General features: G+C 36.5%; 1 protein-coding gene across 1 annotated transcript in view; it reads left to right on the top strand.

The window, feature by feature from the left end:
* CCDC151 (Coiled-coil domain containing protein 151) overlaps positions 1-15,000 on the top strand; it is a 197,044-nt gene that overhangs the window by 83,686 nt on the left and 98,358 nt on the right. The window contains exons 7-8 of the mRNA XM_068376116.1: positions 1-8; positions 3,312-3,483. The exon at positions 1-8 is cut by the window's left edge and continues 108 nt beyond it. Of these exons, the coding sequence (XP_068232217.1) occupies positions 1-8; positions 3,312-3,483 (180 nt within the window). The remainder of the gene's footprint in view (positions 9-3,311; positions 3,484-15,000) is intronic.

The following is a 15,000-nucleotide window of genomic DNA, read 5'->3' as shown; positions in this document are numbered from 1 at the left end:
GAATACAGGTGAGGATCAATATATCATGGTTAAAGGAAACAAGTGTAACGTAGCTACAATGTGTCATCATTATTAATATTAAATCTCTTCAACAAAGATTTGCTGATGATAATAACCTCACTTAAAGGAAGTTTTAATTTTCCTCCAGATAGAAAACTCTCTGACCGTGACTTTTCAAGATACTCATAACCTTTAAAATACCTACAGACTATGTAATGAAGTAGAGTGCTAATTCCAGTTGTAATATTAGTGGCAAATAACAAATTAATTGCTTACATCTTAGCTGAAGCATATGATTCTACTACTACTACTACTTCTACTATTATAGTGTTCTGCCCTTAGGCATGTCCTTCCATAGATTAGTTTCCCTCCATAATTCTCTATTCACTGAAGAGTAGAGTACTCCAAGGGAATGTGTTTTAACCTATGCTGTTTATCCTCGTCATGGATTTTTGTAATGCATTAAACAGTTGAGGATGGTGGAGAAGGATTGGACTGGATTGTTAACAGTAAATTAGCTGACCTAGAGTATGCTGATAACACTGTCCTTATTAGCAGAACACCACTGGACTTGCAAAGCTTGCATGAAATATCACATGAGGTTGGGCTCAAAATAAATAAAAGAAAGACAAGAATGATGAGAACGGAATAAGCAATGGAAGATGAAATAACATTGGAAGGAGAAAAGATTATTGAGGTGGAATCATCTAAATATTTAGGAACTATTATCTCTAATACAGGATCTTTAGAATTGGAATTTAATGAAAGATTGAAAAAAACAGATCAGACAACGGCTAGGTTAAGTAAAATTTGGAAACCAAATCGCCTAATATTACATATGAAAATCAGGCTATTATATATCAGTTTAGTGAGATCAGAGTTACTGTATGGACACGAGTCGTGGAATGACAATGAAACAATATCCAACAGATTTTGTAGAATTGAGAAGAAAGCCCTCAGAAGAATATTAGGAGTTAAGTGGCAGAACAGGATTAGAAACAAAACTATAAGAGATTAATTGAGGGCCATATGTGGATGAGATCATGGTGAAGGGTATATGGAGATGGTTTGGGCATGCTCTTCGCACTCCCCAAGAGAGATTAGTTCACCAAAATTTTAACTGGACTCCACAAGGCACTAGAAGAGTTGGAAGACCCAGGCCTACATGGCTAAGGGCTATGAAGCGTGAAGTAGGAGATGATGAGCGGAGAAGCATTAATATATAAGCTCATGATAGAGACGATTGGCAAAATCTAACCAAGCCCCTTTGCGTCAATAGGCACAGGAGGAGATGATGATGATATATATATATATATATATATATATATATATATATATATATATATATATATATATATATATATATATATATAGCATTGAAATCACCTAAATCAAATGTATGTATGTAAGTTAGATGATAAAAGTTTATGTCCTTCAGATATATAAATGAAATATATCATATATAACATATACATACATATATATTATATGTGTGTATGCATATATAAATCGTATATATGTACAGTATATATATATATATATATATATATATATATATATATATTGTACACATAAAATTCATATATGTATACACATATAATATAAATGTATGTATATGTTATATATGATATATTTCATTTATAAATCTGAAAGACATAAACTGTTATCTAACTTACATACATACATTTGTTTTTAGTGATCTCAATGCTAAAACAAGTCAAAAGAAGAGGAGAATCGGCAATAGATATATTTGGAGTTGGCACGAGGAATGACAGAGGAGACATGCTGGAAGAAACAATCTTAAAATCCTGCACACATTAATTGATGAGATGAAATAGAAAATGGACATAGAGAAGCCCAAATGGAGAAACGCAAAAGGATATACATTTCATTCTCAGTGAAAAAAGCTAATCTAGTTAAAGATGTAAGTGTTAAACAACTTAAGAGTCAAGTTAACATAGAATGGCAAATCTAAAGAAAGAATGAGAAAAACTAATTTCAAAAAAGAAAATAAACACTCCTGTAATAAGATAAAAATCTCATGAGTTTAGTTTACCAATACAAAATAGGTCTTCCAACCTAAATGATGGAATTGAAGCAAGTAAAGAAGAGAATAACAGTAATTTAACTAAATTTGTATTGAAATCAGCACAAAAGATAGGTGGAAAAGTTCCTAAACAAGATCAAAGAAAACTATCTGAAAAGACCAAAACCCTAATAAGAAAAAGATTGAAAATGAGGGTCAAATCCAAGAGAGATGAAATAGAATTGGCAGAACTATCCAAAACAACAAACAAACTAAAAACCCTAGATATTCGTAAACACAATCAGACCAAATTTTAGAAAACATTCTAGAAAGGAAGAAACATCAAATTGATGAAAAGACTTGGAAGAGGGCGCTAACAGATGTTTGCTTAAGAGGATGGAAATGGAAATATTATCAATAATAGAGATGGAGTGATTAAAATTGCAGAGGATTGCTATATAATAGTGATATAAGAAAAACTTCGCTAATATATATATATATATATATATAATATATATATATATATATATATATATATATATATATATATAATATTAATAATAATAATAATAATAATAATAATAATAATTCCTTACCCTAACTTAGAAATGTATGTTAATAAAACTTGAGCACGCGTATAGTAATTACTTTCGAATGATAATTCTTATGAAAAATGAGTTATTATATTTATGCAATTTTATATCTTTTAATCTTTTCTGGAGTAATAGGTAGAAAAGTAAATTTTGGGCAAAAATGTGGGGGTGCTATAGCGCCCAGCCCCAACCCCTGTTCCTACGTCCCTGCTTGAAAGATTACTGGGTAATGAATGGTCGACTAAATTGCCCAAGTGACTTACAAATAAAGTATACTATGATTCTATCAAATTTTCATTAGTGGTGTGTATAATCAAGATGATGTAATTACAAACTGACATGTATAAAATTGTTGATGGATCAACTGAGATACTGTAATTCCATTATGAAATATAACTCATAAAAAATTATACGAAATTATACTATTGTATATCAAAAGAATAAACCTTTATATGGGGGATTTGATCAATAACAAATAAGTTACCAATTAGTTCATAGAGCATCGATGCTATAAAGAAGATCCAAGAATAAGCTGACTCAGTCCTTTCTACTTTACATTATTGAGAAGACACCCAAAAGTTTTGTGTGATAATTACTTTACATTATTGAGAAGACACCCAAATGTTTTGTGTGATAATCAACATCTCTACACTTTTCACAAATGAAAAATAATATTCTTTTAACCATTACAGAAGAAAGGCTGAGGAACGACGCCAGCAAGACCTTGGTATGGCAGCAGACCGCCGTTTTTCACTGCTAAGGTCACCTACAAGAAGGGACTCTCCTACACCTATATCGGCTTGCAGTATCCAAGATATTGAGGGAGAACTGGAGAAATTCCAACTGGTATTTGCTAAACTGAAGGCAAGTTGAATAATAATTCTCAACATGGTAATTCTGTTTGAATCATCACAAAAGGGAACCTTACTTCTCATATTAGTTCTTAGTTATCAAAATATTTATATGCATACAAAAATACTTAGATAATTAGGGGACTTTTGAGAACAAATGAAGAAAATAAATATTGTGACAATGGATGTACAGATATCTGATGACTACACATATTTTGCTTGTGTTTCTCAACAAGTTAGAATCCCCTGTTTATGAAGTACGACATGGTTTTTTTTTTTTTAATTCTAACCACTTTTTATGCCTTTGCACTATTTATCCCATTTCTAATCATGTCTATGCCTTATATATGACTCGTATTTTTTCATCCTTTTCTCAGTTTTCTTAATGACCATTATCCTACACACTACTATTATTTAAGGTATATCTTAAGATAACAGTCATCATATGTAATGGGTTTCATAAAAAAATACATAATTCTATGTTAGCACATAAAAAAAGCTACTAGTTTTGGGGTGTTTGAATGTGCATGGATGTAGTACGATAGAGAGTAAAAGATGTGAGATTGGAAGTATGTTTAGGAATAGAAGGATGGATGTATTGGCCTTGTGTGAGATAAAGATAAAAGAGAAGGGTGAAGGGATGTTTGATGAAATGTCTGGTAGAGTGTCTGGGATTGAAAGGGGACGAGCAAGAGAGGGTGTGGCTTTATTATTGAGTGAATGGATGACAGGTAAAGAAGTGGAATGGAAGGAGATATCATCTAGGTTAATGTGGGTAAGGGTTAGGTTGGGTAGGGAATGTTGGGCATTTGTCAGTGCGTATGTGCCAGGTAGTGAGAAAAGTGAAGAAGAGCGGAATGAGTTCTGGAATGAATTAACTAGGTGTGCAGAAGAACCAGGTAGAAGGAATTATGTAGTTGTCATGGGTGACTTAAATGCTAGAGTGGGCGCTGGAGAGGTGAAAGGTGTCATTGGGAAGTATGGCGTACCAGGCGAAAATGAGAGTGGTGAGAGACTGGTAGATATGTGTGTTGACAAAGAGATAGTGATAAGTAATAGCTTTTTCAAAAAGAAAGATAAAAACAAGTATACATGGGTAAGAGTGGTAAATGGGAGAGTAGTAGAAAGGGCATTAATGGATTATGTGTTGATAACTAATAAAATGTTTGGAAGATTGAAAGACGTGCACGTGTTTAGGGGTATGGATAACGGTATGTCTGATCATTTTTTGGTGGAAGGAAAATTAGTTGTAGCAAAAGAGTGGGGGAATAGAGTAGGTGGATGTAAAAGGGAGCTAGTGAGGGTTGAAGAGCTAATAAAACCGGGGGTAAAAAGTAAATATCAGGAAAGGTTGAAAATGGCATATGACGAAGTGAAAGTAAGAAAAACTGGTAATTTAGAGGAAGAGTGGAAATTAGTACAAGAAAATTTTGTTGGGATTGCAAGTGATGTATGTGGCAAGAAGGTTGTTGGAAGCAGCATGAGGAAGGGCAGTGAATGGTGAAATGAAGGAGTGAAAGTAAAAGTGGAAGAGAAAAAGAGGGCTTTTGAAGAATGGCTGCAGAGTATTAGTATAGAGAAGTATGAAAAATATAGAGAGAAAAAGGTGGAAGTAAAACGCAAGGTACGTGAGGCAAAGAGGGCAGCTGACGTGAGGTGGGGTCGGGGATTGGGTCATTCATATGAAGAGAATAAGAAGAAGTTTTGGAAAGAAGTGAAGAGAGTAAGGAAAGCTGGCTCCAGAATTGAAGAGACAGTGAAAGGAGAGGAGGCAAGGAAAAGGTGGGTGGAATATTTTGAAAGTTTACTGAATGTTGAGGATAATAGGGAGGTAGATATAATTGCTGTTGCAGGTGTTGAGGTGCCGGTGATGGGAGATGAGAATGAGAGAGATTACAAGAGAGGAAGTGAGGAGAGCACTAGATGAAACGAGAGTAGGAAAAGCATCTGGTATGGATGGTGTGAGAGCTGAGATGTTGAAGGAAGGGGGGTGTAATTGTACTTGAATGGTTGGTGAGATTGATTAATAAGTGTTTTGTGTTGTCAATGGTACCAGTAGATTGGGTTTGTGCATGTACTGTACCACTATACAAGGGTAAGGGAGATGTGCATGAGTGTTGTAATTCAAGGGGTATTAGTTTGTTGAGTGTAGTTGGAAAAGTGTATGATAGCGTACTGATTAATAGGCTTAAGGATAAAACAGAGAATGCAATCTTAGAAGTACAGGGTGGTTTTAGAAGAGGTAGGGGTTGTATGAATCAGAGTTTTACAGTTAGGCAGATAAGCGAGAAATATTTAGCAAAAGGTAAGGAGGTGTATGTTGCGTTTATGGATCTGGAGAAAGCGTATGAGAGAGTTGATAGGGAAGCTATGTGGAATGTGATGAGGTTATATGGAGTTGGTGGAAGGTTGTTGCAAGCAGTGAAAAGTTTCTACAAAGGTAGTAAAGCATGTGTTAGGATAGGAAATGAAGTGAGCGATTGATTTCCGGTGAGAGTGGTGCTGAGACAGGGATGTGTGATGTCACCGTGGTTGTTTAACTTGTATGTTGATGGAGTGGTGAGAGAGCTGAATGCTCGAGTACTTGGACGAGGATTGAAACTGGTAGACGAGAATGACCATGAATGGGAGACAAATCAGTTGTTGTTTGCTGATGATACTGTACTGGTTGCAGGCGCGGAAGAGAAGCTTGGCCGATTAGTGACAGAATTTGGAAGGGTGTGTGAGAGAAGGAAGTTGAGAGTTAATGTGGGTAATAGTAAGGTTATGAGATGTACGAGAAGGAAAGGTGGTGCAAAGTTGAATGTCATGTTGAATGGAGAGTATCTTGAGGAGGTGGATCAGTTCAAGTACTTGGGGTCTGTTGTTGCAGCAAATGGTGGAGTGGAAGCAGATGTACGTCAGCGAGTGAATAAAGGGTGCAAAGTGTTGGGGGCAGTTAAGGGAGTAGTAAAAAATAGAGGGTTGGGCATGAATGTAAAGAGAATTCTATATGAGAAAGTGATTGTTGCAACTGTGATGTATGGATCGGAGTTGTGGGGAATGAAAGTGACGGCGAGACAGAAGTTGAATGTGTTTAAGATGAACTGTCTAAGGAGTATGGCTGGTGTATCTCGAATATATAGGGTTAGGAACGAAGGGGTGAGAGTGAGAACGGGTGTAAGAAATGAGTTAGCAGCTAGAGTGGATATCAATGTGTTGAAGTGGTTTGACCATGTTGAGAGAATGGAAAATGGCTGTCTGCTAAAGAAGGTGATGGGAGAAGTACAAGAGGAAGGCCAAGGTTTGGGTGGATGGATGAAGTGAATAAAGCTCTGGGTGATAGGAGGATAGATGCGAGAGAGGCAAGTGAGTGTGCTAGAAATAGGAATGAATTCCAAGCGATTGTGACGCAGTTCCAGTAGGCCCTGCTGCTTCCTCCGGTGCCTTAGATGACTGCGGAGGTAGGAGCAGTAGGGGGATTCAGCATTATGAAGCTTCATCTGTGGTGGATAACAAGGGAGGGTAGGCTGTGGCAGCCTAGCAGTACCAGCCGAACTCGGTTGAGTCCCTTGTCAGGCTGGGAGGAACATAGAGAGGGGAGGTCCCCTTTTTTGTTTCATTTGTTTGATGTCAGCTACCCCCCCAAAAATTGGGGGAAGAGCGTTGGTGTATGTGCGTATATATATATATATATATATATATATATATATATATATATATATACACTGTATATGACCTACTTAAGTGAGGATACCTTAACCTGGTGTAAGGGTTTATGTATCGCCATGATCAGGAAATTTGTACTAGTCAGAAACACCAATAATAGGTTGGATTGCTGTGAGCGATCAGACAAAAATTTCCTAACATCGCCAATCCACACTGGCCAGCGGGGTGATGAACACTGGCTACACCGCTAACAGGAATTGAAATGTCTGAGGCCTTTTCTCTACAGTGGACTAGAAACTGTTTCATTTGTTGTTGTCCTTGAAAATTATACTTAAATATAAAAGCAGAAACCTGCTCTTATAGTAAGATGATAAAGCGGAAACCTGAGCTTAAAGTAGGGTAGACACACAAAAAGGCGCTGTGTGAGTTCCCTCTGCAAGAAGTCATACAGAGCCTTTGTGTGTGTCTACCCTACTTTAAGCGCAAGTTTCCTCTTTATTATGCAGGTTTCCACTTTATATAATAAAGCAGAAACCTGCACTTAAAGTAGGGTAGACGCACACAAAGGCGCAGTGTTACTTCTTCCCCCCGCAAGAAGTCACACAGCGCCTTTGTGTGTGTCCACCCTACTTTAAGCACAGGTTTCCGTGTCATTATCCTACTTTAAGCGCAGGTTTCCACTTTATATAATAAAGCGGAAACCTGCGCTCAAAGTAGGGGAGACACACACAAAGGCGCATTGTGACCTCTTCCCTCTGCAAGAGGTCACACAGCATCTTTGTGTGTGTCTACCCTACTTTAAGCACAGGTTTCCACTTTAGACACACACGTAGGTGCAGTGTGACTTCTTCCCTCTGCAAGAAGTCACACAGCGCCTTTGTGAGTGTCTACCCTACTTTAAGCCCAGGTTTCCGCTTTATTATATAAAGCAGAAACCGGCGCTTACAGTAGGGTAGACACACTAAGGCACAGTATAACTTCTCCCCTCTGCAAGAAGTCACACACCGTCTTTGTGTGTCTACCCTACTTTGAGCGCAAGTTTCCGCTTTATTATCCTACTTTAAGCGCAGGTTTCCCCTTTTTATAATAATGCGGAAACCTGCGCCTAAAGTAGGGTAGACACAAGCAAAAGTGCTGTGTGACTTCTTCCCTCTGCAAGAAGTCACACAGCGCCTTTGTGTGTACCTTACTTTAAGCACAGGTTTCCGCTTTATATAATAAAGCGGAAACCGGCGCTTAAAGTAGGGTAGACACACACAAAGGCGCAGTGTGACTTCTTCCCTCTGCAAGAAGTCACACAGTGCCTTTATGTGTCTACCCTACTTTAAGCGCAGGTTTCCGCTGTATTATCCTACTTTAAGTGCAGGTTTCCACTTTAGACACACACGAAGGTGCAGTGTGACTTCTTCCCTCTGCAAGAAGTCACACAGCGCCTTTGTATGTGTTTACCCTACTTTAAGCCCAGGTGTCCGCTTTATTATATAAAGCGGACACCGGCGCTCACAGTAGGGTAGACACACTAAGGCACAGTGTAACTTCTCCCCTCTGCCAGAAGTCAAACATTGTCTTTGTGTGTGTCTACCTTACTTTTAGTGCAGGTTTCCCCTTTCTTATCATACTTTAAGCGCAGGTTTCCTCTTTATATAATAAAATGGAAACCGGCGGTCAAAGTAGGTAGACACACGCAAAAGTGCAGTGTGACTTCTTCCCTCTGCAAGAAGTCACACAGCGCCTTTGTGTGTCTGCCCTACTTTTAGTGCAGGTTTCCGCTTTATTATCCTACTTTAAAGCGCAGGTTTTCGCATTATATAATAAAGCGGAAACCGGCGCTTAAAGTAGGGTAGACACACACAAAGGCGCAGTGTGACTTCTTCCCTCTGCAAGAAGTCACAGAGCACCTTCGTGTGTCTGTACCCTACTTTAAGCGCAGGTTTCCGCTTTATTATTGCTGCTAGGATTGCGTTGGCATTTTGATGGAGTGTTTTTGTATAAGTATATATACAAAGAAAACAACAAATGAACTCCATCTTGTAAATTATTCGCTTTGCATCTGGGGGGCTGGAATCCACCTTATTTTTTTTAATTTTCTATTTTTGCTAATGTTCACAGCACTAAACATATTCCTGTTCCACTATGTCATTACCATGGAATCTTCTTAAGAAGACAGAGCTTACTAAAAGAAGTCACACTTGTTTCTTCTGCATCTGACCACCTGATAAAGAAACAGTACACGTGAATCTTTGTCAAGGAACAGTGCAATCCAAAACAAGTGTGACTTCTTCCCTCTTCTGAATCCATCTTGTAGATTATTTCCTTTGCATCTGGAGGGCTGAAATCCACCTTATATTTTTTTTGATTTTCTATTTTTTCCTATGTTCAATGCCCTAAACATGTTCCTGATCCACTCCAAAACGATAGTCTTCTTGAGGGGACAAATCATACTTAAAGAAGTCAGATTTGTTTCTTCTGCATCTGTCCACCTGACAAAGAAACAGTACAAGTGGATCTTTGTCAAGGAACAGTGCAATCTAAAAACAAGTGTGACTTCTTCCCTATGCTGAGTCCATCTTGTAAACTATTAACTTTGCATCTGGAGGGTTGGAATCCACCTTATATTTTTTTGGATTTTCTATTTTTTCATATGTTCACAGCAATAAACATTTTCCTGATCCACTATTCCAGGATAAAGGAATCTTCTTAAGGGGACACAGCGTACTTAGAAAAGTCATGCTGGTTTCTTCTGCATCTGTCCACCTGACAAAGAAACAGTACAAGTGATTATTTGTCAAGGAACGGTGCAATCCAAAACAAGTGTGACTTCTTCCATCTGCTGAATCCACCTTGTAGATTAAAGGCCAGACTCTATATTTTATTCGGTTTATTACTATTATTATTATTTTTTTTTTTGCATTGCTTACTAAAAGAAGTCTGACTTGTTTCTTAGGCATCTGTCCACCTGATAAAGAAACAGTACAAGTGAATCTTTATCAAGGAACAGTGCAATCCAAAAGAAATGGGACTTCTTCCCTCTGCTGAATCCATCTTGTAGATTATTCCATTTATATCTGGATGGCCGGACTCCATATTTTATTTGGTTTATTTATATTTTTTTTTTTGGGGGGGGGGGATTTTACATTGCTTACTAAAAGAAGTGTGACTTGTTTCTTCTGCATCTGTCCACCTGATAAAGAAACAGTACGCGTGAATCTTTATCAAGGAACTGTGCAATCCAAAACCAGTTGGACTTCTTCCCTCTGCTGAATCCATCTTGTAGATTATTCCATTTACATCTGGAAGGCCGGACTCCACTTGGCATTGACTGACCGTTTCTCAATAGCTATTACAGGAGAACTTATTTCCTTACCAAACTAAAAACTAAAACTAAAAACTAAACTAAAACTAAACAAAGCTGAAACTTAACTGAAACTTATTCTAAAAATATTTTCCACTATACATTTTTTTGGTATTTTTTATTTTTTACTTTTTTTATTCTTTATCTTTTATATTTTTGGATTTTTTATTCTTTGATTTTTTTGGATTTTTATTTTTTTCTATGTTCACAGCACTACACTGGTAAATTTAACTGAAACATATACTAAAAATATTTTTCCACTGTTTTTTTTATTATTTTTTTTACTTTTTGGGGATTTTTTGTTTTTTATTTCTTTTTTCATTTTTAAATCTTTTAATCTTTTTTGGATATTCATTTTTTTATGTTCACTGCACTAAACTGCAATTTCCTATTTTTTTCCTGTTCACAGCACTAAACATTTTCCTGATCCACTATTCCAGGATAATAGAATATTCTTGAGGGGACACAGCGTACTAAAAGAAGTCATACTTGTTTTTACCTGCATCTGTCCACCTGATAAAGAAACAGTACAAGTGAATCTTTATCAAGGAACAGTGCAATCCAAAAGAAATGGGACTTCTTCACTCTGCTGAATCCATCTTGTAGATTATTCCATTTGGTCTGGAGGGCCGAACTCCACTTGGCATTGACTGTCCGTCTCTCAATGGCATTACAGGAAAACTTATTTCCTTACAAAACAAAACTAAAACTAAAAACTAAACTAGACTAAAAGTCAACTGAAACTTATTCTAAAAATAGTTTCCACTACACATTTTTTTTCGGTTCACAGCACTAAACTGAAAAATTCAACTGAAACTTATATATATATATATATATATATATATATATATATATATATATATATATATTCGGGGGAGATTTTTTTTTAATTTTTTTTTTTTTGGATTTTTGCTTTTTTTATTTTTTTTTTTGGATTTTTTGGTTTTTTATTGTTTTGGATTTTTTTAGTTTTTTAATTTTTTTTTTCATTTTAATCTTTTTTTTAAGTTCACTGCACTATACTGCAATGAACATTCCTTCACACATTGCGATATCCTTAATAATAGTATCGGTGGTTGTTCCCTTGATGATGTTGGTCCTTTCTTGGTCCTTGATTGTACTGCCTACGCTCTTCCCATCTGGGGCGTCCTTGATTGTACTGCCGATGTTCCCATCGATTGTACTGCCACCCGTGGTTCCACTGCCCTGGTTCCTGACGATTCCACTGGCCGCCACTCTTCTCCCACTGTTCATATTCCTCCTGATGGCGTAGCTCTTCATCATAATCTCTTCGGTTCCTTTCGTCCACCAGAATCAGTTTAGCGTTGACCACCTTCTTGTACTTCTCCTCGAATGCCTCCTGTAGGAATTCGGGTTTGTCCCGATGTCTGTCTGGGTGAAACGCCATAGACAGGTCCCTGAAGGATTTCATAACCTCTGCTTTCGTGGCTGTCTTTTCCAAACCCAGGATCTCATAGTGTCCTTTGTCTTCCCATTCCTTCTCTAGTGCCTTGGTATCGTCAACGATTTTTAAAAATTTCTCATTTTTCTTCACTTTCACCGTTTCGAAGTCCATCAGGGCCGCGTCGAAGATGCCGAGTTTGACGAGATACCGCCCTCGTAACATGTACGCTTTCCATCCTTCACATCCTTTCTCGATGGCCATGGAGCAGTCTAATACAATATCCATATTGGGAGGCTTCTCAGTGGCTGCGTTCGCTTCAGCTCGAAGGATATGCAGAAGAGCCGTTCCTTCGTCGTTATTCGTCTCCACAGCCAAGGCTTGGGTGAAGATATCTGCAGCCTCTTAGGGCCTGTTATTCATCTGCGCATTTAATCACGCCATTAATAAGCTTTTCCTCTTATGTTCATCTTTATTCTCGGTTTTACGAACTTCCTCCTTCTCAGCTTTTAGCTTCTTTTCTGCCTTCAGTTCACAAAGTTCACTTTTCAATTTATTCAGTTGTTCCGCGTTCTCACTTTGCGCCTTTTTAATTTCTTTATTTTCACTTTCAAACTTTTCAGCAATAATTTTTTGTTCCATTATCTCGAGGTCTTTTATTTTGCAGACAAATTCTAGTTTTTCATAACCTTGCACGAAGTTTGCTTCAAGTTTCTCCTTTTCTTCTTTCAGTTCTTCAAATTCACGTTTTCATTTATTTCCACTTTGTTTTTCATTTTTGAGACATTCCAGCAAATTTTCCAGTTTCTTCATCTGAAGGTCTTTTTCGACACATTCAGATTCCAAATTTTTCTTTTCTGCCTTTAATTCATCTACCTTATTTTTCAATTTATTTAGGTTTTCTGTTTTCTCAATTTGATTTTTCTTCCCTTTCTTATTTTCATTTCTGACACATTCCAGCAAATTTTCCAGTTTCTTCATCTGAAGGTCTTTTTCGACACATTCAATTCCAATTTTGTCTTTTCTGCCTTTAATTTACCTACTTCAATTTTCAATTTATTTAGGTTTACTGTTTTCCCAATTTGATTTTTCTTCCCTTTCTCATTTTCATTTCTGACACATTCCAGCAAATTTTCCAGTTTCTTCATCTGAAGGTCTTTTTCGACACATTCAGATTCCAATTTTGTCTTTTCTGCCTTTAATTCATCTACCTCATTTTTCAATTTATTTAGGTCTTCTGTTTTCTCAATTTGATTTTTCCTAATTTCTTCATTTTCATTCTTGAACTTTTCCAAATTCCTTTTTTCTTGCTCTATCTCAAGGTCTTTTACTTTGCACACAAATTCCAGTTTTTCGTAATCATTCACCGCCTCAGATTTAAGTTTCTCTCTTTCTTCCTTCGGTTCGTCAACTTCATTTTTTCAATTCCTTTAATTGCTCTGTTTTTTTAGTTTGGTGTTTCTTCATTTCTGCATTATCTTTTTTGAGAATTTCGAACAAATTTTCATGTTCCTTCATCTGAAGGTCTTTTTCGACACATACAGACTCCAGTTTATCTTTTTCTGCCTTCAATTCACCTACCTCAGTTTTCAATTCCTTTAATTGTTGTGTCTTTTCAGTTTGTTCTTTCTTCATTTCAGCATTCTCTTTTTTGAGATTTTCAAACAAATTTTCATGTTCCTTCATCTGAAGGTCTTTTTCGACGCATTCAGATTCCAGTTTATCTTTTTCTGCCTTCAATTCACTTACCTCATTTTTCAATTTGTTGACTTGTTCTCTGTTTTGTATTTGTTCTTTCTTTATTTCTGCATCTCTTTTTTGAGAATTTCAAACAAATTTTCATGTTCCTTCATCTGAAGGTCTTTTCCTACGCTCTCAGATTCCAGTTTATCTTTTTCTGCCTTCAATTCACCTACCTCAGTTTTCAATTCCTTTACTTGTTGTGTCTTTTCAGTTTAGTCTCTCTTCATTTCTGCATTCTCTTTTATGAGAATTTCAAAAAAAATTTCATGTTCCTTCATCTGAAGCTCTTTTTCAACACATTCAAATTTCAGTTTATCTTTTTCTGCCTTCAATTCACCTACCTCATTTTTCAATTCGTTGACTTGTTCTGTTTTGAATTTGACCTGTCTTCATTTCTGCATTCTTTTTTTCTGAGAATTTCCAGCAAATTTTGATGTTCCTTCATCTGGAGGTCTTTTCCGGCGCACTCAAATTCTAGTTGATCTTTTTCTGCCTTCAATTCACCTACCTCATTTTTTAATTCGTTGACTTGTTCTCTGTTTTGAATTAGTTCTGTCTTCATTTCTGCATTCTCTTTTTTGAGAATTTCCAGCAAATTTTCATGTTCCTTCCTCTGAAGGTCTTTTTCGACTCATTCAGACTCCAGTTTATCTTTTTTGCCTTCAATTCACCAACCTCAGTTTTCAATTCCTTTAATTGTTGTGTCTTTTCAGTTTGTTCTTTCTTCATTTCTGCATTTTCTTTTTTGAGATTTTTAAACAAATTTTCATGTTCCTTCATCTGAAGGTCTTTTTCGACGCATTCAGATTCCAGTTTATCTTTTTCTGCCTTCAATTCACTTACCTCATTTTTCAATTTGTTGACTTGTTCTCTGTTTTGTATTTGTTCTTTCTTTATTTCTGCATTCTCTTTTTTGAGAATTTCAAACAAATTTTCATGTTCCTTCATCTGAAGGTCTTTTCCTACGCTCTCAGATTCCAGTTTATCTTTTTCTGCCTTCAATTCACCTACCTCAGTTTTCAATTCCTTTACTTGTTGTGTCTTTTCAGTTTAGTCTCTCTTCATTTCTGCATTCTCTTTTATGAGAATTTCAAAAAAAATTTCATGTTCCTTCATCTGAAGCTCTTTTTCAACACATTCAAATTTCAGTTTATCTTTTTCTGCCTTCAATTCACCTACCTCATTTTTCAATTCGTTGACTTGTTCTGTTTTGAATTTGACCTGTCTTCATTTCTGCATTCTTTTTTGCTGAGAATTTCCAGCAAATTTTCATGTTCCTTCATCTGGAGGTCTTTTCCGGCGCACTCAGATTCTAGTTGATCTTTTTCTGCCTTCAATTCACCTACCTCATTTTTCAATTCGTTGACTTGTTCTCTGTTTTGAAT

This window comes from Palaemon carinicauda, chromosome 6 (assembly GCF_036898095.1).
Source record: "Palaemon carinicauda isolate YSFRI2023 chromosome 6, ASM3689809v2, whole genome shotgun sequence".
Classification (NCBI taxonomy): domain Eukaryota; kingdom Metazoa; phylum Arthropoda; class Malacostraca; order Decapoda; family Palaemonidae; genus Palaemon; species Palaemon carinicauda.
Note: the sequence above shows the minus strand (reverse complement) of the source record. Positions and strands in the feature narration are given on the sequence as shown.